The sequence below is a fragment of the Nyctibius grandis genome, chromosome 4 (assembly GCF_013368605.1).
Source record: "Nyctibius grandis isolate bNycGra1 chromosome 4, bNycGra1.pri, whole genome shotgun sequence".
NCBI lineage: Eukaryota > Metazoa > Chordata > Aves > Nyctibiiformes > Nyctibiidae > Nyctibius > Nyctibius grandis.
Window position 1 is genome coordinate 73,505,921 of NC_090661.1, and position 19,606 is coordinate 73,525,526.

A 19,606-nucleotide genomic window follows, 5' to 3' on the forward strand; every position below is an offset into this window, starting at 1 on the left:
CTTCATGGCATCTTAAATTCATAGGCAGAATACTCTTACTGGCATCCTGCATGCTTTATGCTCTGTACAATTCTATCTATAAAAACCCAATGGGCTTAAAGCATGCAATCAGATACTTTTACAACTTGCAATTTAATTTCAGGACAGATATATAATTGCTCATAAGAAAATTTTGACTGCAAAGGTGGTTTGACCACTTAAGATACCAGGCTTCAGCTCTTCTACGTGACACTTACGTTTGTTCTACACTATACTAACAGGATGCTTTCTGAGCTTGCCCTTTCTTCATGAAGTAAAAGCTGCATGTGTGGTCACAGTCAGCAAAGTACACCTCCTCTTTGTGATACTCTACTCACCATTTCAGATCCAGGTGTCATTTCAGGTCGCTAACATTTTTTTTAAGCTCTGCATGACCTGGAATCCAGACACCTAAGAAATCACCTCTATCCCATTTTATAATTCAGTCTAGTGGCAATTTATTTTACACTTAAAATAGCTAGGGCATGGCTTCCTAGGGCAAACAGGGTGATTCATTTGACAGATTCAACCTCTATAAATCGTTCCCAATAATCTCCATCAAAAGCGATTTTGGCGAGCTTCAGTATTCAAAGGGTTTGGGTTGTTGTTTTTTTTTTCCCCTTGGGTCCAAGTGGAATTCAAATGTGTTGTTACATTGAATAGCTATTCCAGCCTATGGCAACATATGGACAATTGACTTTTTAAATAGTATCAATATTTTTAATTATTATTGAGTTCTGCTCATGTACCTCTTTTATGCTGGAAAACACTTAAAATATATGTATATATTACTATATATTGCTGTGGTGGTGCAAACCAACAATTGCTTAAAGAAATATATTTCGTTGCCAACATACAACTCAAAAATGTGTCCTGTTAGCGATCATACTGTAGGGGAGCTCTATTTATACATTGGTACACCACACTCATTAACATATGAAAAATACAGACTATAATCTGGTAGCCTGTCACATATGTCATGCTCAGAAAGTACATTCCATTTTGAGAGTTATTATCTATTCCTGATACTGTCTCCATTCCTGTAAAAGAAGGATGTCTCAAAATGGAAAACAAGTTTTATTTTGTGACTTCTGTGTATTTTACCCAAGTGTATAAATTCATTCACTCATATAGCAAGAGATATTGTGGTACTGGACCAGGTGTATTTTAGAATTCTTTCCTTGACACAAGCTGACATTGATTACAGATTGTACCTATTTTAAGGTAAAACTGAGTGTTTTCTGTGTGGTCTGAAAACAGCAAGTCCTCAACTTAAAGGCAGTTCTACCAGGAACCAGAACACTAGCAGGCACTCTCTGCCAAGTACTGTTATTGCAGTGAATTAGCCAATTCAGACAAAAAGATTTAATCAGAACTCTGATGCCCTTTCACATGTGTCTTTCCAAAAGAGTAAGCTGAGGAATTAAGGTTATTCTTTTTTCTAAGTATAATAAAATTAAGGAACCAAGCCAAAGCAAGTCAGATAGTTTGTGGCACTTTGTGACACAGAAATTCCTCATGTCCCACATTTGGGCCAGCCACTAAGATATCTTGCCATTAAACTTGTCTTTTGAAAATCTGCTTGTGAAAGCGTTTACTGGTTTACAGTAATATAGTCTGGCATGAAATGGCAGAAATAAAAGCAAAAATAGAAGGGGAATTTTAAATAGCTTCTATTTCTGTTGTTTATTTTAATAAGACTAAACAGAAAGAATAAAATTTTGTCATTTTTCATAACAAAACTATGATGTAGCATGACCAAATAGCTTAACTACCTGTATTTAAACATCCACCTTTTGACACTGAATATATCAGAGGAATATACAGATGAAGACAGCAGTCATCCTGGATTTTAAAATTACTGCTGAAATAAATTACTTCATAAACTATGCTTGGCACATACATGTATTTCCAGTTTACCAAATGATATAAGACAACAAGAATTAGACGAATTAAATGCATTTCAAACACTACAGAAAGGAAACTGTGCGTGGTCTCCCTCAACATACAGTCTTTGCAACTGCCCTTGACACTGAAATCATGCTACAAATGAAGAGATGTTAGATCTCCTTAGTTTATGTACTTAGGAAAGCCAAGATGGCGTCTATTTGATTTGTTAGTTAAAATAATGGAGCTTGTATTTTGGCATTATCATTAATAGCTTTCAAAGTGATTTTGCTAAATAGACATTACGCTAAAAATGCTAGTCTGACACTCAACAGAAAATTCTTCTGGTTTTGGTGTGATTTTTAAACAACAATCATGATTCAAAGATATTTCTTAGGGCAGGAAATAAAAAAAGAAAGACTGTCCCTCTTTTCTGGAGTAATGGGCTTATTGCCTTTGTTCGAGATTGATGCTGTGCAAAAGAGAATAGCAAATAACCTCTGTCTTTGGATTTCCAAAAAGGTAAAAAGAATTTGTGAACCTTTTTTTTCAAATACTTTCTATTTTCTTTGGTGTTAAGCTCAGAAAATCTTGACCTGTTTGCCTATGGAAATACATTTTTCTTCATAATGTGCACACTTAAGCACAGAATTCTTCATGAGCTGAGCTACAGAATCCATCCTAGGATCCATCAATAAATTATAGGAGCTCTGATGCAAACTCCGTAATTATAAGATGTAACTTTTTAGAAGGCTGATTTTAATGCTCTTAACATCCCAATTTTAAGCAACATTGCATGCGTGTTAAAAAAGGAGAATGTTATACCCAAGATTCATTATAATCTGATAAATATGACATAATATGTGACTTATGAATTAAACAGAATTTCTAAACATACAGGCAGGGGTGCATGTGGGCTGTGGAAACTTCAGCAGCGTCCTAATTGCAGTAGGTGTCCTGGCCCTGCTCGTAACTCAGATATGGCTGCTTTTTAAAATCTAGACTCAAGCTTCATGCTGTGAAAATGTCGTATAAACAGCCGAACAGTCTTCCAAAGGAGAAGACCAGCATGATCTCATGCTTGGAGGAATTCCAACAGAAATTTGCAAGACATCCCTTTTACTCAGGGTTGACACTGGTATAATTTGCAAATACATACAGCATTTTGTGTTTGCAAATACAAGTAACAGTTTATGCAAAAGCATGGGTCCCATTGGCAATGTTTTCCAAAAATATAAAATAAAAAAGAACTAGGTATCACATATTTGCAACAAAAAAAATGCATTTCTAAACTTGCTTACCTACTTTTCAGTTAGTGAGCGTAATAATTCAGCTATAATTTTACAATTAAATCATGTGGAACATAAAATATTTCAATTACAAAAAAACCCAATTTGCAGAACTTGGGCAAACAGAGACCCCACTTCATTTCAGAAAAAACACTCAGGTTCATCATGTTTCTTCTCCAGTATTCTTCTATAGTTTAAAAATTGATCATAGTAATTTCCTATATGTTCACTTCTATTTTTCACCATAAATAATTCAATTTATGGAATTTGCAAGGAATGCATTTATTTTTACTCCTCACATCCATCTTGTACAGAAAATTACAACTAAAAAGTGAAGGAGGTTTACTATTTTGAGTAAAATACTCCAGATTTTTCTTCAGTTTGACACAATGTATTTACAGGGTGAATCGCAACACTCTTTTTCCAAATTATTCTACCATGACACTCACTCAACTCAAGCAGAAAGAGAAAGTTAAACCAAATGTAAATATTGGGAAATTGTATTTTACCCAGAACGAAAGGACTATTAGCCCTTCCCTTTGCAAAGTAACAGGGGATCTTACTGATCACAAGTAGCCAAGACTTCAGCTGAAAGATTAGCAACACAGATTGTCAGATTTACCTTGGCAACACAGATTAAACCAAATTACCATACTCAAGTGCATGGTTATGAAGTGCTCAAACAGGAGGCAGGCATCTGTTTTACAGCTAAACTCAGGCAATTTAGTTATGTATTTTTTCCGTATAAGTAAAAGAGATTCGATTACAGTAGTAACCACCTAAGATAATTCTCTTCAGTATATATCTTGTAGTGGCATATGATGTGACTTGGCAATATTCTTGCAGATGAAAGCACTTAATACTGCAGACCCCTAAAAATACAGTTAGTTCCTGCAATGAATAAGTAGTATAGGATTTTTCATCGTGATAATGATGAGATTCTGTTTAAAAGTAACAATCCCAATTCAAGCACTGTATCAGACTTCAAAAATGGGGTTTCAACAACTGTGAAACATCACAAAACGACTTACAGTGACTTCTGCAATCTGCCTCAGAAATGCTGAAGGAAACAAGTATGACTGCTTATGAAGCAGAAGATATTTCAAGAAAATCTAATTTAAAAAAATGAAAACATACCAACTGACAGAAATGAATAACCAATGATAAACATCATTTTGAACAGAATGCTTCTTATGAAATACAGCATGTGTGTAAACCATCAATTCTGCCTTCGTTACAGCCAGCCTGGAAAAGAATTACAGATTGCTTTATAAAAAATTATGATCCCTGTCATAAAATAAACTAAACAACATCATTTCACACTTACAGAATATCTTCCTGCCAAGGAGGAAGATAATCATAAAGCTCCTTGCAGACGTTATCTAATGAAGCCTAATCACATCCCTACAAGGGCAGTTAGTTGTTATGGTATTCTCTGCATACACAGTCAAATGAGAACAAATAGGTTTACACCTCAAGAGCTCACTGTGAGTTAGTGAGTTGCTAGGAATACCAGCCTGGACTCCTGACTCCCTTATTTTTGCTCTCACAGCTGGATCATTAAACTATTATATTGTCCAGAATCCACCGAAGTGCAGAAACATAAGAAATATGAACCAGCACAGATGTTCTGAAAGTTAAAGCAAGGCCTTCATTAATAAAACCTAATAATGTAGATAGTCACTATGGAAGGAATTAATGTAGTCTTGACCTCCTTTCCCACTTCATGTCCCTTGTACTGTGGAAGTGGGACATAGTTCTCCATTGACAATTCCAAACAAGCTCTGAAGGGATGGTCTCTCATTCAATTAGGAATATACAGTTTTTAATCACAGAATCACAGAATGGCTGGGATTGGAAGGGACATCTGGAGATCATCTAAGTCCAACCACCCTGCTAAAGCAGGTTCACCCAGAGCAGGTTGCACAGAGTTGCGTCCTGGCAGGTTTTGAATATCTCCAGAGAAGGACACTCCACAACATCTCTGGGCAACCTGTTCCAGTGCTCTGTCATTCATTCAGTTTCTTAATGTTAACAGCTAAATGTTTTTGCCAGAGTCCTTTTTTTCTATCAGACTTCAAAACTTTGTACAAAGTAGGCAAGTACCCTCAACTCCATGCTACAGATGGGGCAGTGAGCCAATGATGCAAAATGATGTAACGATCACCCCCAGCCACCGACAGTGCTGGGAATGAACCAAAGGCTCAGGACGCTTAAGGCAGAAGACATAAAAATGTCAACATACAAGAGAGGCTTTACACATCCATATAAGTAAAAAAATAAATTAAAAAAGGACTGAATTTAAAAGAGAAAAAAAAAGAAGCATGTTGGTAACTCTAAGTTCAGAGGAAGACCATACAATGGTGAGTAACCCAGCAATTCCAGCAATTAAGGCTGGTGCTGAACTTGATGCATACACCCTTAGCATGGGAGGTGGACATAAGAGATGAAATGAGAAGAAAGGGGTGTTTATCCACTACAAATGCAAATCCCAAAAGTCTCAAAGGGTTTTTAACGTAATAGGCTATTAGTCTCATTCATTCTACTCCATACACTTCACACGAACACTTTATACACCTTTTTCTTGGTTTTCCAAGTTATACTTCCTCTGTGTTTCTTTCATTCTTTCCTTCACTCAAATTTTGTTCAATTTAAAACATTAGTGTGGCATCAGCTATTAAAGTTTCTCAGTTTTTTTCTTTTCGGTTGATTCTGTTATGTTCTATATTTGTTACAGTTCCCTTATCTCTTTATATCCAGTTCTTTTTGTTTTAAATACACAGATACTCAGGCTGCTATTTTTAAAGGTGTTTACAGACATTAGGAACATAAATCATACTGACAATCGTCAAGCACTAGACATTTAAGCCTTTTCAGTTTCTCTGACAATCTTATACTGCCATTTTCAAAAGCCCTGATAAGTCACCACACTGATATCTTTTTTTAAGCATGAATATACCATGCTTTCTCAACCTGCACGTGCACACAGTGAATAAAAGACAATCACCTGAGCCTTTTGTAAAGCAAGGTGATATGCCTTAAGGGACATACCCTGTTCTTTTATGTTTAAACCAAAGAAATTAGAGCATTATCTGAAGTTTCCCTTTCACTAAAGTATGCCCAAACAAAGGAAAAAAAACCATAAACACACAAAAGCCACTATCAGCCTTTACCACAAAAATATAGTGTTAGACTTGTGCAATAAAGGAGACGGTATACTAAGTGACCAAATACATGTATTTACTTGCACTCATAACTCTATCACAGCTAGTGGAAGGAACAATTGTCTGCAGAAAGATCAGATCTCAGGGCAACTGGGAAGAGTCAAGATGCCTCTACAGAAAGGCCCTGAAAATTCCTGGCAGATTTGGGTTATTATCTTGGACATCCTCCTAGGAGTCTTTCTGGTGGAAATGATCCCTGAGAATCTTTCTAAGGGACATTAAGTATTAAAGGTCCACTAGCTTTTGACTGGACTCCCTCTAAGGCTCACACTCAATGTTATATTCTTTTGCCCTACCCTGTCACAGATCCTAAGTACAAAGGCTTTTTGTAGGGTCAGGGCAGGGATGAATAGATACGGATGCTCTCCATACAGAGGAAGAGAAAACCATGCAGAAAGAACCCCCTGTTTTTCACCAAAAATGTCTTCCTCCACAGCTAAATCTGAGGAAAGGCTGATATGGAAACAACTGACAATAAATCAGAATTGATCTCTCACTCCAGAGTCAACGAGACAAGCATTACTTTCTGAGCTTTTTAAAAGTAGTTTTGAGCTGTAACATATTTTTGCTGCAATAATAAAAAGTCAGACTAAATAATTGAATACCAGTAGTTTTGTGGTAGTTTTGCTCTAAGAAATATCTCTTCCAAGTTTTTCTATAGACTTCTCTTGCATATTGCTGAGTTTTTACTCTCTCTCTATATTAGGAATAATATCCAAAAGAATCATTTTCAGAACTTCATTTTAGCTCAGAGTAGTATTCCACAGCCAGTAGCTTTTTACCCATTTAGAATTACATTCCCTTTCATTTTGGGAGCTGTATAATGTTCTGCATTTAACATCTAAAGAGTTAAGCCTTCCTATATTAACCACCTAATTCCAAAGTAGCAAATTAGGGATCAAAAGTGATCAGTAGTATGCCACTTCAGCCATTTTAGTCATTTTCCCATTTAGTCATTTTACCTATTTCTTTGCCTTGTGGTCCCTTTTGAGTGGTATTTTAGGTACCTCCACTTCACACATCTGGATTATATCTCAATTTGGTCAGTGTGCTACACATACTGCAGTGACAGCTTTTGTATATGTGTTACCATATTTGAAATGTATATTAGAAAAAAAGTAATAACGTATACTCACACATCATAATTTCTCTTTAAGGCCTCAAACCTGTTCTGAGTGGTAATCATGCCAATTTTACTGAAAGGTAAATCGAAGTATAAAGCCATTACGTGACTTACTCAAAGTCACTTGAGAAATCTGTAACAAAATGGAACCAAACTCAAGCACCCCATGGCATCCAAGATATCTGCTAGGGATAACACAGCACTGACAGAACACTCATGCTTTTGTGTAGTGGCAGCTGGAAACACAGTAGGATAGTCCACAGCATCTCACATGGCACTGAATACTTCTGTTTTGCATACTTGTGCATAAAGTGAGGGGCATACTTCTGTTTATGAACAGGAATTGCTTCCTAGATCTCCTGAGCCAACTTAAATAGGCAATGCTGTTCCCAAAATGAAGATAATTTTTCATTATTCAGGGAGTGTTGGAAACTTAGACCTCCTCATTTGCAGTAGAAATCTTCTAGACATGAAAGTGGACTGAGAAATAACCTTTTCTGATCATTACAATACAGAAGGGTGCCTAGCCAATCTGAAGTCTTCAGAGATATTTTTTGGCAACAGAAATTTTTCAATTATATTTTCCGGAGTTTTATGCATTTCAAATACTTCTCTTCCTTCTGTTGAAGTTCTAATAGATATTGCAAGCCTTTGGCTCCATGTCCAGAATCCTCTTGCCAAATTAGACTCTGAAAGGATCTTACATTTAGCTGTTTCAGATGATAACGTAAACACAAGTTCTTTGCTTGTTTTTCCATTTAGACTCATGTAATTCAGGTGAATCAAAACAAAACACAGAAACCAATGGTCAAATGAAAACAGAAAATGTCATAAATCTTAGTTCTTCATAGAATCCTCTTTGTTCAGCTCTGCTTAATGTAGGACCCATTGACCATATAGTGGTAACGTCTGTATTTCAACCAGTCGACCAGTTTAGGGACATTTTGTAGCTTGGGTTCCAATCAGAACCTCACTGTTCGATTGAGAGTTTCAGGTATTTTTGAAGCATCGTCTCTGCATGAACATGTTCAAGGTAGCCTCCTCAGCCCATGACAATTTATGTTAGTAACCCCTTGGAACCAGTCTAACTGCCTTCTAATCCCCATCAGTCCTTGTTCCACCAGCTACCATTGATAGGTCATCCTTTACACAATATAGCATCATCCATTTTGGAAATTATCTTCTCTAGAGGTTTTTTTATTTATTTCTCTCAAATTCTTGCTGTAGCTATACTTTGAAACATCTTTTTGTGTTTAGGTAATTTATATTTTCAGTTAGCTTCCTTAGTAAGAGGAGTGCCAGTTATATCCATTATATCTTAATTAACAATAAAATACATGAGCAGAATTGTGCAGTCTTCACTATTATGTTCACAGTATTGTTATGACACTGCATCATTACTGCACATGGGGAAACAACTTGCAGAACTCCTGCCTACCAATATAAAATTAGCTTTCAAGATTTAAGCATGTAAGATATTAGAAAATATTTCTCTTATAGTAAATTTCTTCTGCAGTGTAGCACTAAGACATTCTTAAAGAATAACCTTTTCTCCTGTGAAGTGGAATGTGCGTTATTTAGAGGAAAACGAAAGAGAGAAAGAAGCAGCATGCCCTTACCCTCCGCACATCTTTGCCAAATGTTTCACTGTAGCTAGTGCCCAGTATTTCAAATTGAACATAGGGATTGGCGCCATCTTCTCTGAACTCCATAACACCAGTAAGCCCAGTTATATGGCCCTAAGGAAATAAGAAATTTTAGAATAGAACAAATTTGCCTTTATAAACACTCCTTTTCCTTAAAGGTATGCCAAATCTGCTTTGAAAATGTTTACAGTGAACTTAAATGTGGCAATTACATGTTCTTCAACAGCTCAAACAAAGCGTCAGACAAAAGACCTTTTTTTTTTTTTTTTTTTTGAGAAAATTACTTTAGCACTAAAATATCCACTGTATATTGTGGAAAAAAGCCATCAGATCTTCATCATTCACAGACAGACCCCAAAGAAAAGGAGAAGGATCTTGGCAGACCGTGAGACAATACCCCTTTCAAGTGCAGCTGAGGGGAGCAGGTTCAGTTCTGGAGTTGAATTCAAAGGCATGAACTCCACGTCCAAAAGAAAAAGTATGCTTGCTGTGCTCCCAAGAGAGGCATGAAGAAAAGATAAAACTTTAAGTATTATTAAAGCCTCTCTGTAAAAGTATCATGGTGTTTGATTTTGGGTTTGTAGCAAAGAAGCTTGAAATGACACTAAAGTTTGAGTTAATTTTACAACAAAGGATGGCGTCATTAGGACTGGTCAGAGCATAATATAACACTTGATCAAACTGCAAAATTTTACTAGAGGAAAACCATTTCATCTATATATATATGCGAACAGGGTTTTTTCTCTGAATAATTGCTAAAGTTAGTATAGTGAAAAATGAGTATTTTTCCACTAGCATTTGTGATCAAATAACTTTCATACAAGAAGTTACCATGTATCTGCAAAGCCACAGTACTGTCCATATTTGAGTAATTCAACATGCTGGGAAACAGCGTAACTGTTAGTGACAACTTAGCTAAATCAGATCCCTTTTTCTCTGGGCTGCAGTACACAAATAGATACTTACTAATGCTCAGCTAACTCACAAAGCTAGTTGAGTTGCAGCGAATGGAATATGTTTTAAACCTTATTGTTGGTTGGCCCCTTGAGCTCCTTAAGTTCTTCTCTTGGGGAAATTATTATGATGCACGCGCACATGAGTTTGTATAACTATTCCTAATCACACTACCTCCACAGAAGGTAGCTATGAGAACAACAGAAGTAGAACACGCACCTCTGGAGCAGCACTGCAGTGTGCGCAATTTGTTTGTAATAAGTCATTCGCTTGTTTAATAGCTGTAGATCATTCCTAGTAGTTGTAAATCACTTCCTTGTAATAAATCAAAGAAAAGTTGAATAGAGGTCAAAAATCTCTTCAAAAGCTAATCTCAAATGGAAATGAAACAACTCTTTCAATTGCTCACACAATTGTGGTTTGTCTGTTCTCACCTTCTTAATAGTCTCTAGCATGGATCGTCCTCCATTCCAAGGTTTGGTGGATTTCCTCATGCAGTTCAGACTTGCCATGCTGTGCCATTTCCTGTCCTCCAGTTTTCTGTGGAAAGCATTGGCCAGCATGAGCACACTGTCATACAGGTACAGGTTGGAAACCTGAAAACAATAATAAGAATGAGCCTCTTTGTTTATTTGAGCATCCTTTTGAAGAAACTGTAAAAACCAGCAAACAAACAAAATAAAACAAAAGAAGACATAAGTAAAAACTAAAAGCTGGGTATGTTTGACATGTTCAACAGTCAAGGCAATTCAGACAAATATCACTGTCACCTTCTTTCCTGCTTGGCACCCAGGCCCTTCTGGCCAAGGGACTCTGGCACACTGAAATTGCCTGTGCATTAGCTACAGCACTGCATTGCAGTAAAGACGTAAGAGATCATAGTTCAAATATACACTCGGGCTATGGATGGAGTACAGCTATCTATCAATGAAAGACAAGGATTGCTACTTTGTCAGTCCTTTCAGCAAGGCGAAAAAGATAGAATGGAATTAAGTTCTTGTTCCTTTTGTTCTTTTGAGCAATCTCCTTGGTAATTTCTGGCACAGCAATATCTAATACTAATGCAACTGTTTAGAACAGAGGGAGGAGAAATGACAGTATTATTTTGGTCTGATCATCCCTCTCCACCAAATATACAGGAGACTGGTTACTATTCTACTTTCTCTGAAGCTATTGATTTTAGCCTCCTTATTCTTCAATTTACATGAGAGATAACAAGAACAATAATTGACGACAAAGGTGCTAGTAAGAACACCACACTAGTAATGCTCAACTATGTATTTCATTTTTCAAACCCAAGGCACGGCCAGCAATACGAGATGAGATCTTTGACATAAAGTGGTATCCACTACAAGTGGTAAAACTTTATCACTGGAAGTTGGCTGAGAGAAGTGATTTTAAAAAAAAAAAAATTAGATACTCTCCACCTGTTTCCAGAGTTTACATGCACCCTTCTTCAAATCTATGCGCAGGCTCAGGGATATTGATTTACTCTTTACTAAACTCAAATCACCAGTTAGCATCACTTGCCAGATACAACTTTTTTATGATTATTTTTTATGATTATTATTCAAAAGATACTCTCCTAGCTGAAGGTTTTACCCATGGAGATCCATGGATTTGCCATTTACCTTTCAGATTTCTCTAATTCACCATAGAAGATGGTGCCTAGAGATCAGGAAACGGCTACACGCGGAAGTTAATGCGGCTGCATAGTTTCTATAAAAATGTTACTCAGCTGTGAAAGCTTAAGCATATATTACTGTTGCATCATTTGCTCCTTTCTGAGGTAGAAAAATAAAAATACTTAAATGCCTCAAATATGCTTCTCTTCTCAAAATCATATTCACTATCTACCTGAATCCATTACTATGTATATATTTTCTTGTAGAAAAGTTACTTAAGACACAGAAATTCTGGCCTCACAGAAATTCTGATCTCACAGTAAATCCAGGGCTATAATAATTTCCTTTATTTTCTATTATATTCCTTTTAATACAGCAAAATCTCTGCATATGTACTAGATTGTATTTGCAGCACAAGTTTGCTGTAACCTCCAGAATAGCAGTGCTGTGAAAAGAAAAAGGGTTCAGCGGACAAAGAGTATTTGCACTTGTTACTGCAACTACACACATTTTCATTTTCAGCTAACTATTGAACTCCCTCTGAATACAAACATGACCCCTGAAAGGGAATTTGTGAGATACCCGAGGGATCAGCTATACTCTGTGTGCTGTCAGAGACATGAGAAAATAGTAAATTTAAAAATTAGTCTTCAGGTAGCATTCAAAATTGGTAGCAAAGCAAAAGAGAATAAAAAATAAGGCAATGTACTTGGCTACTTTGGGTCTTCCAAGCTCTGAGGCATTTCTTATTTCCCCTATTTATATATTCACAGGGGGCACAGGGAAGGGAAGGACATATATCTGCCTGCAGGGATTGCCCTTCATATGACAAAAATTCTTAGATTAGAAAAATTCCTAGATTAGAACAAAGTGTTTCATTTCTGTCCTGTTTGGAGGAAGAAACAGTAATTTTCAGTTCCTCTTTCACTTCATTGCTGAGAGCTGTAAAAGCTGGAGGTATTGTGACTGAAATGCTTTTTGATCTATCTGCCATAAGAATTATGGTGACTGTTTCACCAATATATTAAGGAGTTTGCCCTGTACATGAGTAATTTTAGGCATGTTCTGGTATATCTTCTGAAAAGTATTCCAGACTCTATGAATCTTTATTTTGCAATGAAGAAAAAAAATCCACCATACACTAGTAGAGCAGAGCAGGAATTTTCAATGAGAATGGAAATCTCACCCTATCACATTATTAAATGTCATTTTATAGAGGTTTTTATGTGAATTTCATTAGATTTTTCCAGAGTGATTTTACTTTTCAAGTTATATATGCATATAGCTTTTAACTCCTTCAGAGGCACTAATCATAGACAAGCGCTCTTCTGGGAAGGTTAGCAAGCCAGAAAGGCTGACCCCAACTTCTGAGTTGCCAGCAGAGCCAGAAGTCTAGCCAGACAAGACCACTGAAGAGACCAGCTGGGAAGACAAGCTGACACCCAGATGCCACTGCTACAAAACCTCATTCCCAAGCTGGGCATCTATACCTTGCTGCTGCCAAAATTACCCTGTGAGTGGCCACAGCAGTCAGCTCCAAGGATGAAGCAGATGGAAGAGGAGCTCAGACCAGTACAGGCTGCCAGCAGCAGAAACGCTTGCTGCCTGGGAAGTGATATCATTGTGCTTGGGTATGCACACATCAACGTGCCCTAAAACTGTGTTTCAACTTTCAAAGTTCAAGTACTGCCAAACACAGTTACGCAGTTAGGTCGCTAATGGACAGGATGCATCTTACTAGGAGTAGTGAAGATTGGTGGTTTACTTATGGTATAATGGCGTGCTTACAAGGATGTTGTTAGGGTAGAGAGACTGAAAATCTGGCCTATTTCATTTTCTTAAATTAGTTTGCAGAGCACATTGTGAGACTTTGCATGAATGCCTATGTTTTAAATACATGCTTCGCTGCTCACAGAGAACAAAATCACAGCCAGCAGCCTGGCATTCATGAGAAAACCAGAGTCAAAAAACAAACGTTCATTAAAGAGTCAAACGTCAGCTTCAAACTTCCAACAGGCTATTTCTTATCACTGAGGCAAATGAAAGCCTGAATAAAATTTTCCTAAAACCACAGAAAAACAGACCTCAATTGTATATTTATTCAAGCCTTCCGACAGTAAGGAGTCTACCTAGTGTATTATTTAGTACTTTGCCCATTCTAGTTTTAAGTATCTCAAACAATGGAGCTTCCAAATATTTCTTTGGAAGACTGCACTCTCAGAGTAATTTTTTTATTGATAAGCAGCTTTTCTTTCCTTTCTAATTTTTTTACTTTTTTACTGAGTTACACATCTCACACCACTTTTCCCTACGTACAGTTTCTATTCTCTGAATGCTCACTGTCCTTCAGCTATTTACTATGAGTATTTATCATAATTATGAGTGTTTTCTTACTCAGTATGCTTTATAGAAACATGTTAAGAATACAAGGCCTGGATTACCCTGTAATGCTCACGCTTGTTAGCTGCAGGCATTGGCTTTGCTCACTAAACGTCTCAAGAATTTGGCACAGCTAACACTAACTGTCCAGGGAAAGTCTAGCAGGAGACACTTGATAAAGAAAACTGAACACAACTAAGAGTCAGACAGAAGGACAAGAGGTAATATTGGAATTACAAAACAGAGTATAAGATTATCACTTTACTCTATACCTCATTCATAAATAAATATGGGTGCAAATTAAGTTTCAGAGGCAATAAAAAATGAAAAATGGAGGTACTGACCCTTTCTTCTAGACACTATTGTCCTCTCTGTGACAGAGTACTGAACAAAAATTCAATGAAATAATTATGCAAATAGAGAACTCCAGCAGTCAAAAGAGGTAGTCCGAGCACAGAGGAAAAGCTCGCTCCAAAACGTACCTGGGGTTCAAGCCTCCAGGGTGCTCACAAAATCCACATGTGGCAAGAGGACACCCACAGTTGTTTGGGGTTTTTTTACCAATTCTTCTGCTAACGCATCTTGTATAAAATACAGGGAGAGATTATGTCGTGCAATGGACAGTAAAGTCACTTCAAGGATACTTTTCATTCATGTGGGATTCAGAAACAGTTTCACCGTGTCTGAACATCTGTCCAAAAGTCCAAATTAAACTTTGCTAAAGAGACATGCAAATATATGTTTGTAATGAAAGGAAAAGAAAAATGTGGCTCATCAATCCTTTATGGGAGAAAGTGAACACTTTAACAGGGCTTAATCAATATTTACTTCCCCCAGTATCACTTAAAAGTTGTGTAATAACAGCAGTGTAAATAGGTCAGATAAGAGTAAGGCTATTTAGTTCGGCAAAGTGCAGGATCAAGCCCTTAACTTTAGGCAGCCAAACCCATCCCCAAAAAATAACTCCACTTAGAGTAGTTAAATTGTAGTCATTCCTGAAGAGAAGACAGTTCACAAATAAAAATGCAGCTCTGTAGGAGCAACTGCTAAGAGATGCCAACAAAGATATCTGATGGTCAAGTCCTCGAAGAATGAAATTTTTACACAGACAGTAGTTGTTTCAAGGAATACCCTCCCACACTTCTCAACATCTTCTCTTCAAATACATCAAAGCAATGCCTGGAATAGTTCTTCACTAGAGAGGTTGGCCTTTGAATCCTGTGAGGAATAGCCTCATTATTTTTGTGACACAGTTTGCTGGGGTTTTCTATTTGCCTTTTTAATCTTACTATATATTTTGGACCATGCTAAATGTTTTCAGATACACTGTGTCCTTGTAGTATGTTTTAATATAAATACAATCTCACCTAGATTGAACTTGTTAACTGTATAAATGGTAAATATGGAAAGAAACAAACTCTAATGGGAATTACATGTCTAAAGAGAAATCTTCTTTCAAAAACATAACCAGAAAAAAATTTTGGTTTTATAACTGAATACACCATGAATAACCTGAGGAAAGAAAAAAGACCTTCATCAAAAAATCAAGTTTGCAGACAGGCTTCAAAACTAATGTTTAAAGGGGAAGATTTTGGAAAGAAGCAGATTATGCATTAAAACTAAAATAAAATTGACTCTGTAAGACTATGTCTGAAATAATCTAAACAGTTTAATAGCAGTAATCCCACTAAACACCATTCAAACGTCATGCAGAGATACATACTAGGCATATCTAGGGCTAACTGGATTTGTCTATAAATCCTGAAGTGCTTCAGTATTCTCTCTCCAGATGAGGCAATACTGACAGTGCTGATGGCCCAAACCACAGGATTCTCATCGCCAACAGAAGACAGCAAGTCCTAAACTGTCTCTTTTCCACTTACAAAAAAAGTAAGAGGGATGGTCATAGAAAATCATGTATGAAGAATAAGAAAGAGATAAATGTAATCCTCTGAAGACAAATAAAATGACCAAGACAGGAAACTTTATAAAGCTTTTTCTCCAGTTGAAGCAGAAACCCAACTGGGTATATTATACGTAAAAGAAATAAGAGCATGAGCAAAATTTTGACGAGGGGGTTGACGGAATAAGATTGGATTTCCACAAAGCCTTCAGAACAGATGAGTTTTTGGATGAGCTTGCAGAACAGCCTGATCTTTAAAAGCCTTGTCAGAATGCCAAACCGGGATGATCACCCACTGAAAAACAACTTTCCAGGATATGGTACTAAAGACACTGACAATAAAATCATTCCAAAAAGATTTTCATTAATTTAGCCACAACAAAGTTAATAATCCATGACGTAAATGTTTCTTTCTTTACTAGCTTGTTAAAAATGCTAAATTCTCCCCTATAAAAATCTTACAGCTAGAGGCTGACAGAGATTAGCTTATTCTTCTTCAAAGTCATTAAATAAATAATTAACCAACAATAGCTGGTTAAGTTACCTTGACAACAAAGAATTATTAATATGAGATTGCCCAAGGGAGAATGAGCCAGGGATTTCCAAACTATGGTGTTAATCAAACTACTTCAAAGCAACACAAGGACTCGGTGCTGGCAGGCAGTCACTGCCTCTGGTGGATTCTTGCAGCCTGACACGGAGCTGGGAGCTACTGCAGCCTCTGGCAACAGGGGTAATTTAGTGATGTACTTCTGTACAGCAAAAGGTCAAAACTATTTTTTAAGCAAGAAAAGGGAAACAGAAGATTGGAAGTACTTGAATTGCAGGACCATTAATAACATGTCAGTCATACTTGGAAATTAATGTAAGCTGTATGCCCACAAGGTGTTACGTAAGATGTTTTGGCAAGGTCTGTGAAAAAAATGCAGCTACGGAACGCTTCAGATATAACTGCACATGCTAAAAGCATCCTATATTCAATCTGTAGAAACTTCAAGATAACACAAGAGATACTGGGGGCAGCTAATTTGAGAGATCCCACATGCGCCCTTCACCTTTCATGACATTTCATTCCAGTGTGGCTGGACATGACAGTTATGGAATGAACTCCCAAAAGGTGAACTTTATACCTCTACACTTCTTTATATCTCTTTCTTGTTTCTAAGTTCATAGAGAAGGAACTAATGGACAAAGAAGAACATTACTGTTCCACTTCCTTCAAGACAGTTTCTAAGGTGCTGTAATGTTTCTGGAAGATAGAAACTGAGAATGTTTTGCTTCTCAAAACCCACATTTGGGAATCAGCAGGAAGAGGGTCCTTCCTAAAGGGTCCTTGTCAGTGAAGTTTAGTAATAGGACATGAGGCTGTTCATGCTAGCAAAGCAGTTACTGTTTTAGCAAATAAGAACTTGTTCAGAGAGGTCTGTCAGAGCCCTTCAGATGAGTCTCTGAATTAGATTATGCATAAACCAGTATAGACAGCAATACTCCAAATCCTGCTGCAATGTAAGATTGTTCCCCAATGAGCGATTTGTTCATGCAGGATAGATAATTTTTTCAGTATACTTGAAATTTCTTTGATCCTCTGAAATGAGCGGCCTTTGTTCTCATCACAGCATACTAACAAAGATCAAAAGTGTCTTTTCTTTCTAAGCCAAGATAGGCATATGCTTACCTCTGTGCAGAAAGAATAGACCAGTGCTCAGAACTACAGTGCCCGTCACTGGCATTTCCCAAACTTTGCCACCACTATGACAGAACCTGAGTCGGCAGAGGTTCTCTTCAGAGAGGAAACATCCGTATCCCTCCCTCAGAGGATTTCAGTCTCTGCAGCTACAAATTTTAGTAGGGCACAAACAAATAAAACAAACACCCCCATCCATGTTCCTTGGAAAATTTTGTCCTACCCACTTCTCTTCCTGAAAATCTCCCTACCTCTCCTGGTTTCTCAAAAGTCTCACACCTTGCTCTTCAGAAGCTCTTCCAACCCAGCACAAGTTCCCTCTGGAAGGACCCCTCACCTCACACCACCTTCCTGACCAGGCTGCAGCAGCCCAGATTGCCAACAGCCCCCTCCCCACAGCCTAACCAAGCCCTTTCTAGACTCAGTCTAACACACAATACCTGTGCTTCCCAACTCACAGGCTCAACCGCTTTGTCCTCACTCAATCCATCTCAGGTTAAGACTGATTTTGCAATAAAAAGGTTCTAATCAAGCTTATATTCTCAGTCTCGCTAAAGTTTTCAGTTTTGTCCAACAGCTTCAACAGTGATACAAATGAGATTCTTAACTGTGTCTAAAGTAAACCAGAAACACATGGAGTCTCATGGTAAGTCCAAGACCCGTGTTTCTAAATTATTGCACTATCGTTGGAAATAGCACCTAAAATTATGTTTAAATTACTCCAAGAAAAACTCTGCTATCTGGGATAAGTTGGCAAGAAATCTTGAGATGTTGCTTACACCAGAGTTAAATCTGTTACCAAAATCTGAAACTTGAACTAGTAGTGCATATTCCACATGCTCAGACAGCTATCAGCTGCTAGAGACTTCTGAGACTATTGAAACGGGACAGATTGAATACATCATCTGGATTCAGTCCATTTAACTAAATATTAAATGCTCCACAGCCCAATACCTATCACAGTTCTGTTATCCTTCCAGATTAACTCTTTCACAACAGATGTCTAATAGGCATAAATATAATAAACAAGCAGTAACACCACAAGACAATGATAGCATAACTTTTTTCAAATAGAAAAAGATTCTTAAGAGAATGAAATATGTGAAATCAGCTCCAAGTTAGTGCAACCACTTGCTGGTACTTCATGGACATAACATCACATCTAAAGCACTCAGTCCTGGGAAATAAAATAAATAATTAAGTCAGGAAAAGCTGACCAAAGGTTACATGCTCAAATTCATCTGTACTCACTTTATTCTTCCTCTGAGGTAATACAGTCACAGAAAACTATCTCATGTCAAGTTCCTAAGATGGATTTTTCTGCTGGGCACAGCTACTGACCTGCAGCATCTGAAGATAGCCTTCTTGTGGATCACACAGAAGTGATGATATTCGGTGATTGTTCCTCATGCATCTCTGATTGTTGTCCCTTGAGAGAGGGAAAATTTGCCGGATAACTGTCATCCTCCCCAGAGCACTATGTACCAACTCTAATATTTCATTATCAGTGATTTCCTGTGAATGGAGAAACAGTCTTTTAAAAACATATATTTGTCCAGACATTTTATATATTCCTTTCATTATTGGACAAATGTTTTTTAAAAGACAATAGAAGAAAAAATTTACAGATGCACATGCTTAGTCTAGGCCAAATGTTCTTATTTTGTGTTTACTAACAACAATGCGATTTTTTTAGGCATCATCTGAAACAAAAGCAAACAGCTTAACACAGTACCATCTATCTTGGCAATACTAACATACTGCTGAAGTAGTTCCTCATAGAAAAGCACCAAGATGGTCTTGATAGGTTTCTAAGTAAAAAACAAGAGCCTTCAAACCAATTATATACAGAAAGCGTTTTGGTTTAACAGAAT

The 19,606-nt window shown here is 37.1% G+C and overlaps 1 protein-coding gene across 4 annotated transcripts in view; it reads right to left on the reverse strand.

Annotated features, from left to right (window-relative positions):
• The window catches only part of GRID1 (glutamate ionotropic receptor delta type subunit 1), a 609,362-nt gene that overhangs the window by 89,130 nt on the left and 500,626 nt on the right, over window positions 1–19,606 (reverse strand). For all 4 annotated transcript variants that reach the window (XM_068398113.1, XM_068398110.1, XM_068398112.1 and 1 more), the window contains 3 exons: window positions 19,074–19,247; window positions 10,576–10,737; window positions 9,161–9,280 (listed from right to left, as the gene is read on the reverse strand). In XM_068398113.1, the coding sequence (XP_068254214.1) occupies window positions 9,161–9,280; window positions 10,576–10,737; window positions 19,074–19,247 (456 nt within the window). The remainder of the gene's footprint in view (window positions 1–9,160; window positions 9,281–10,575; window positions 10,738–19,073; window positions 19,248–19,606) is intronic.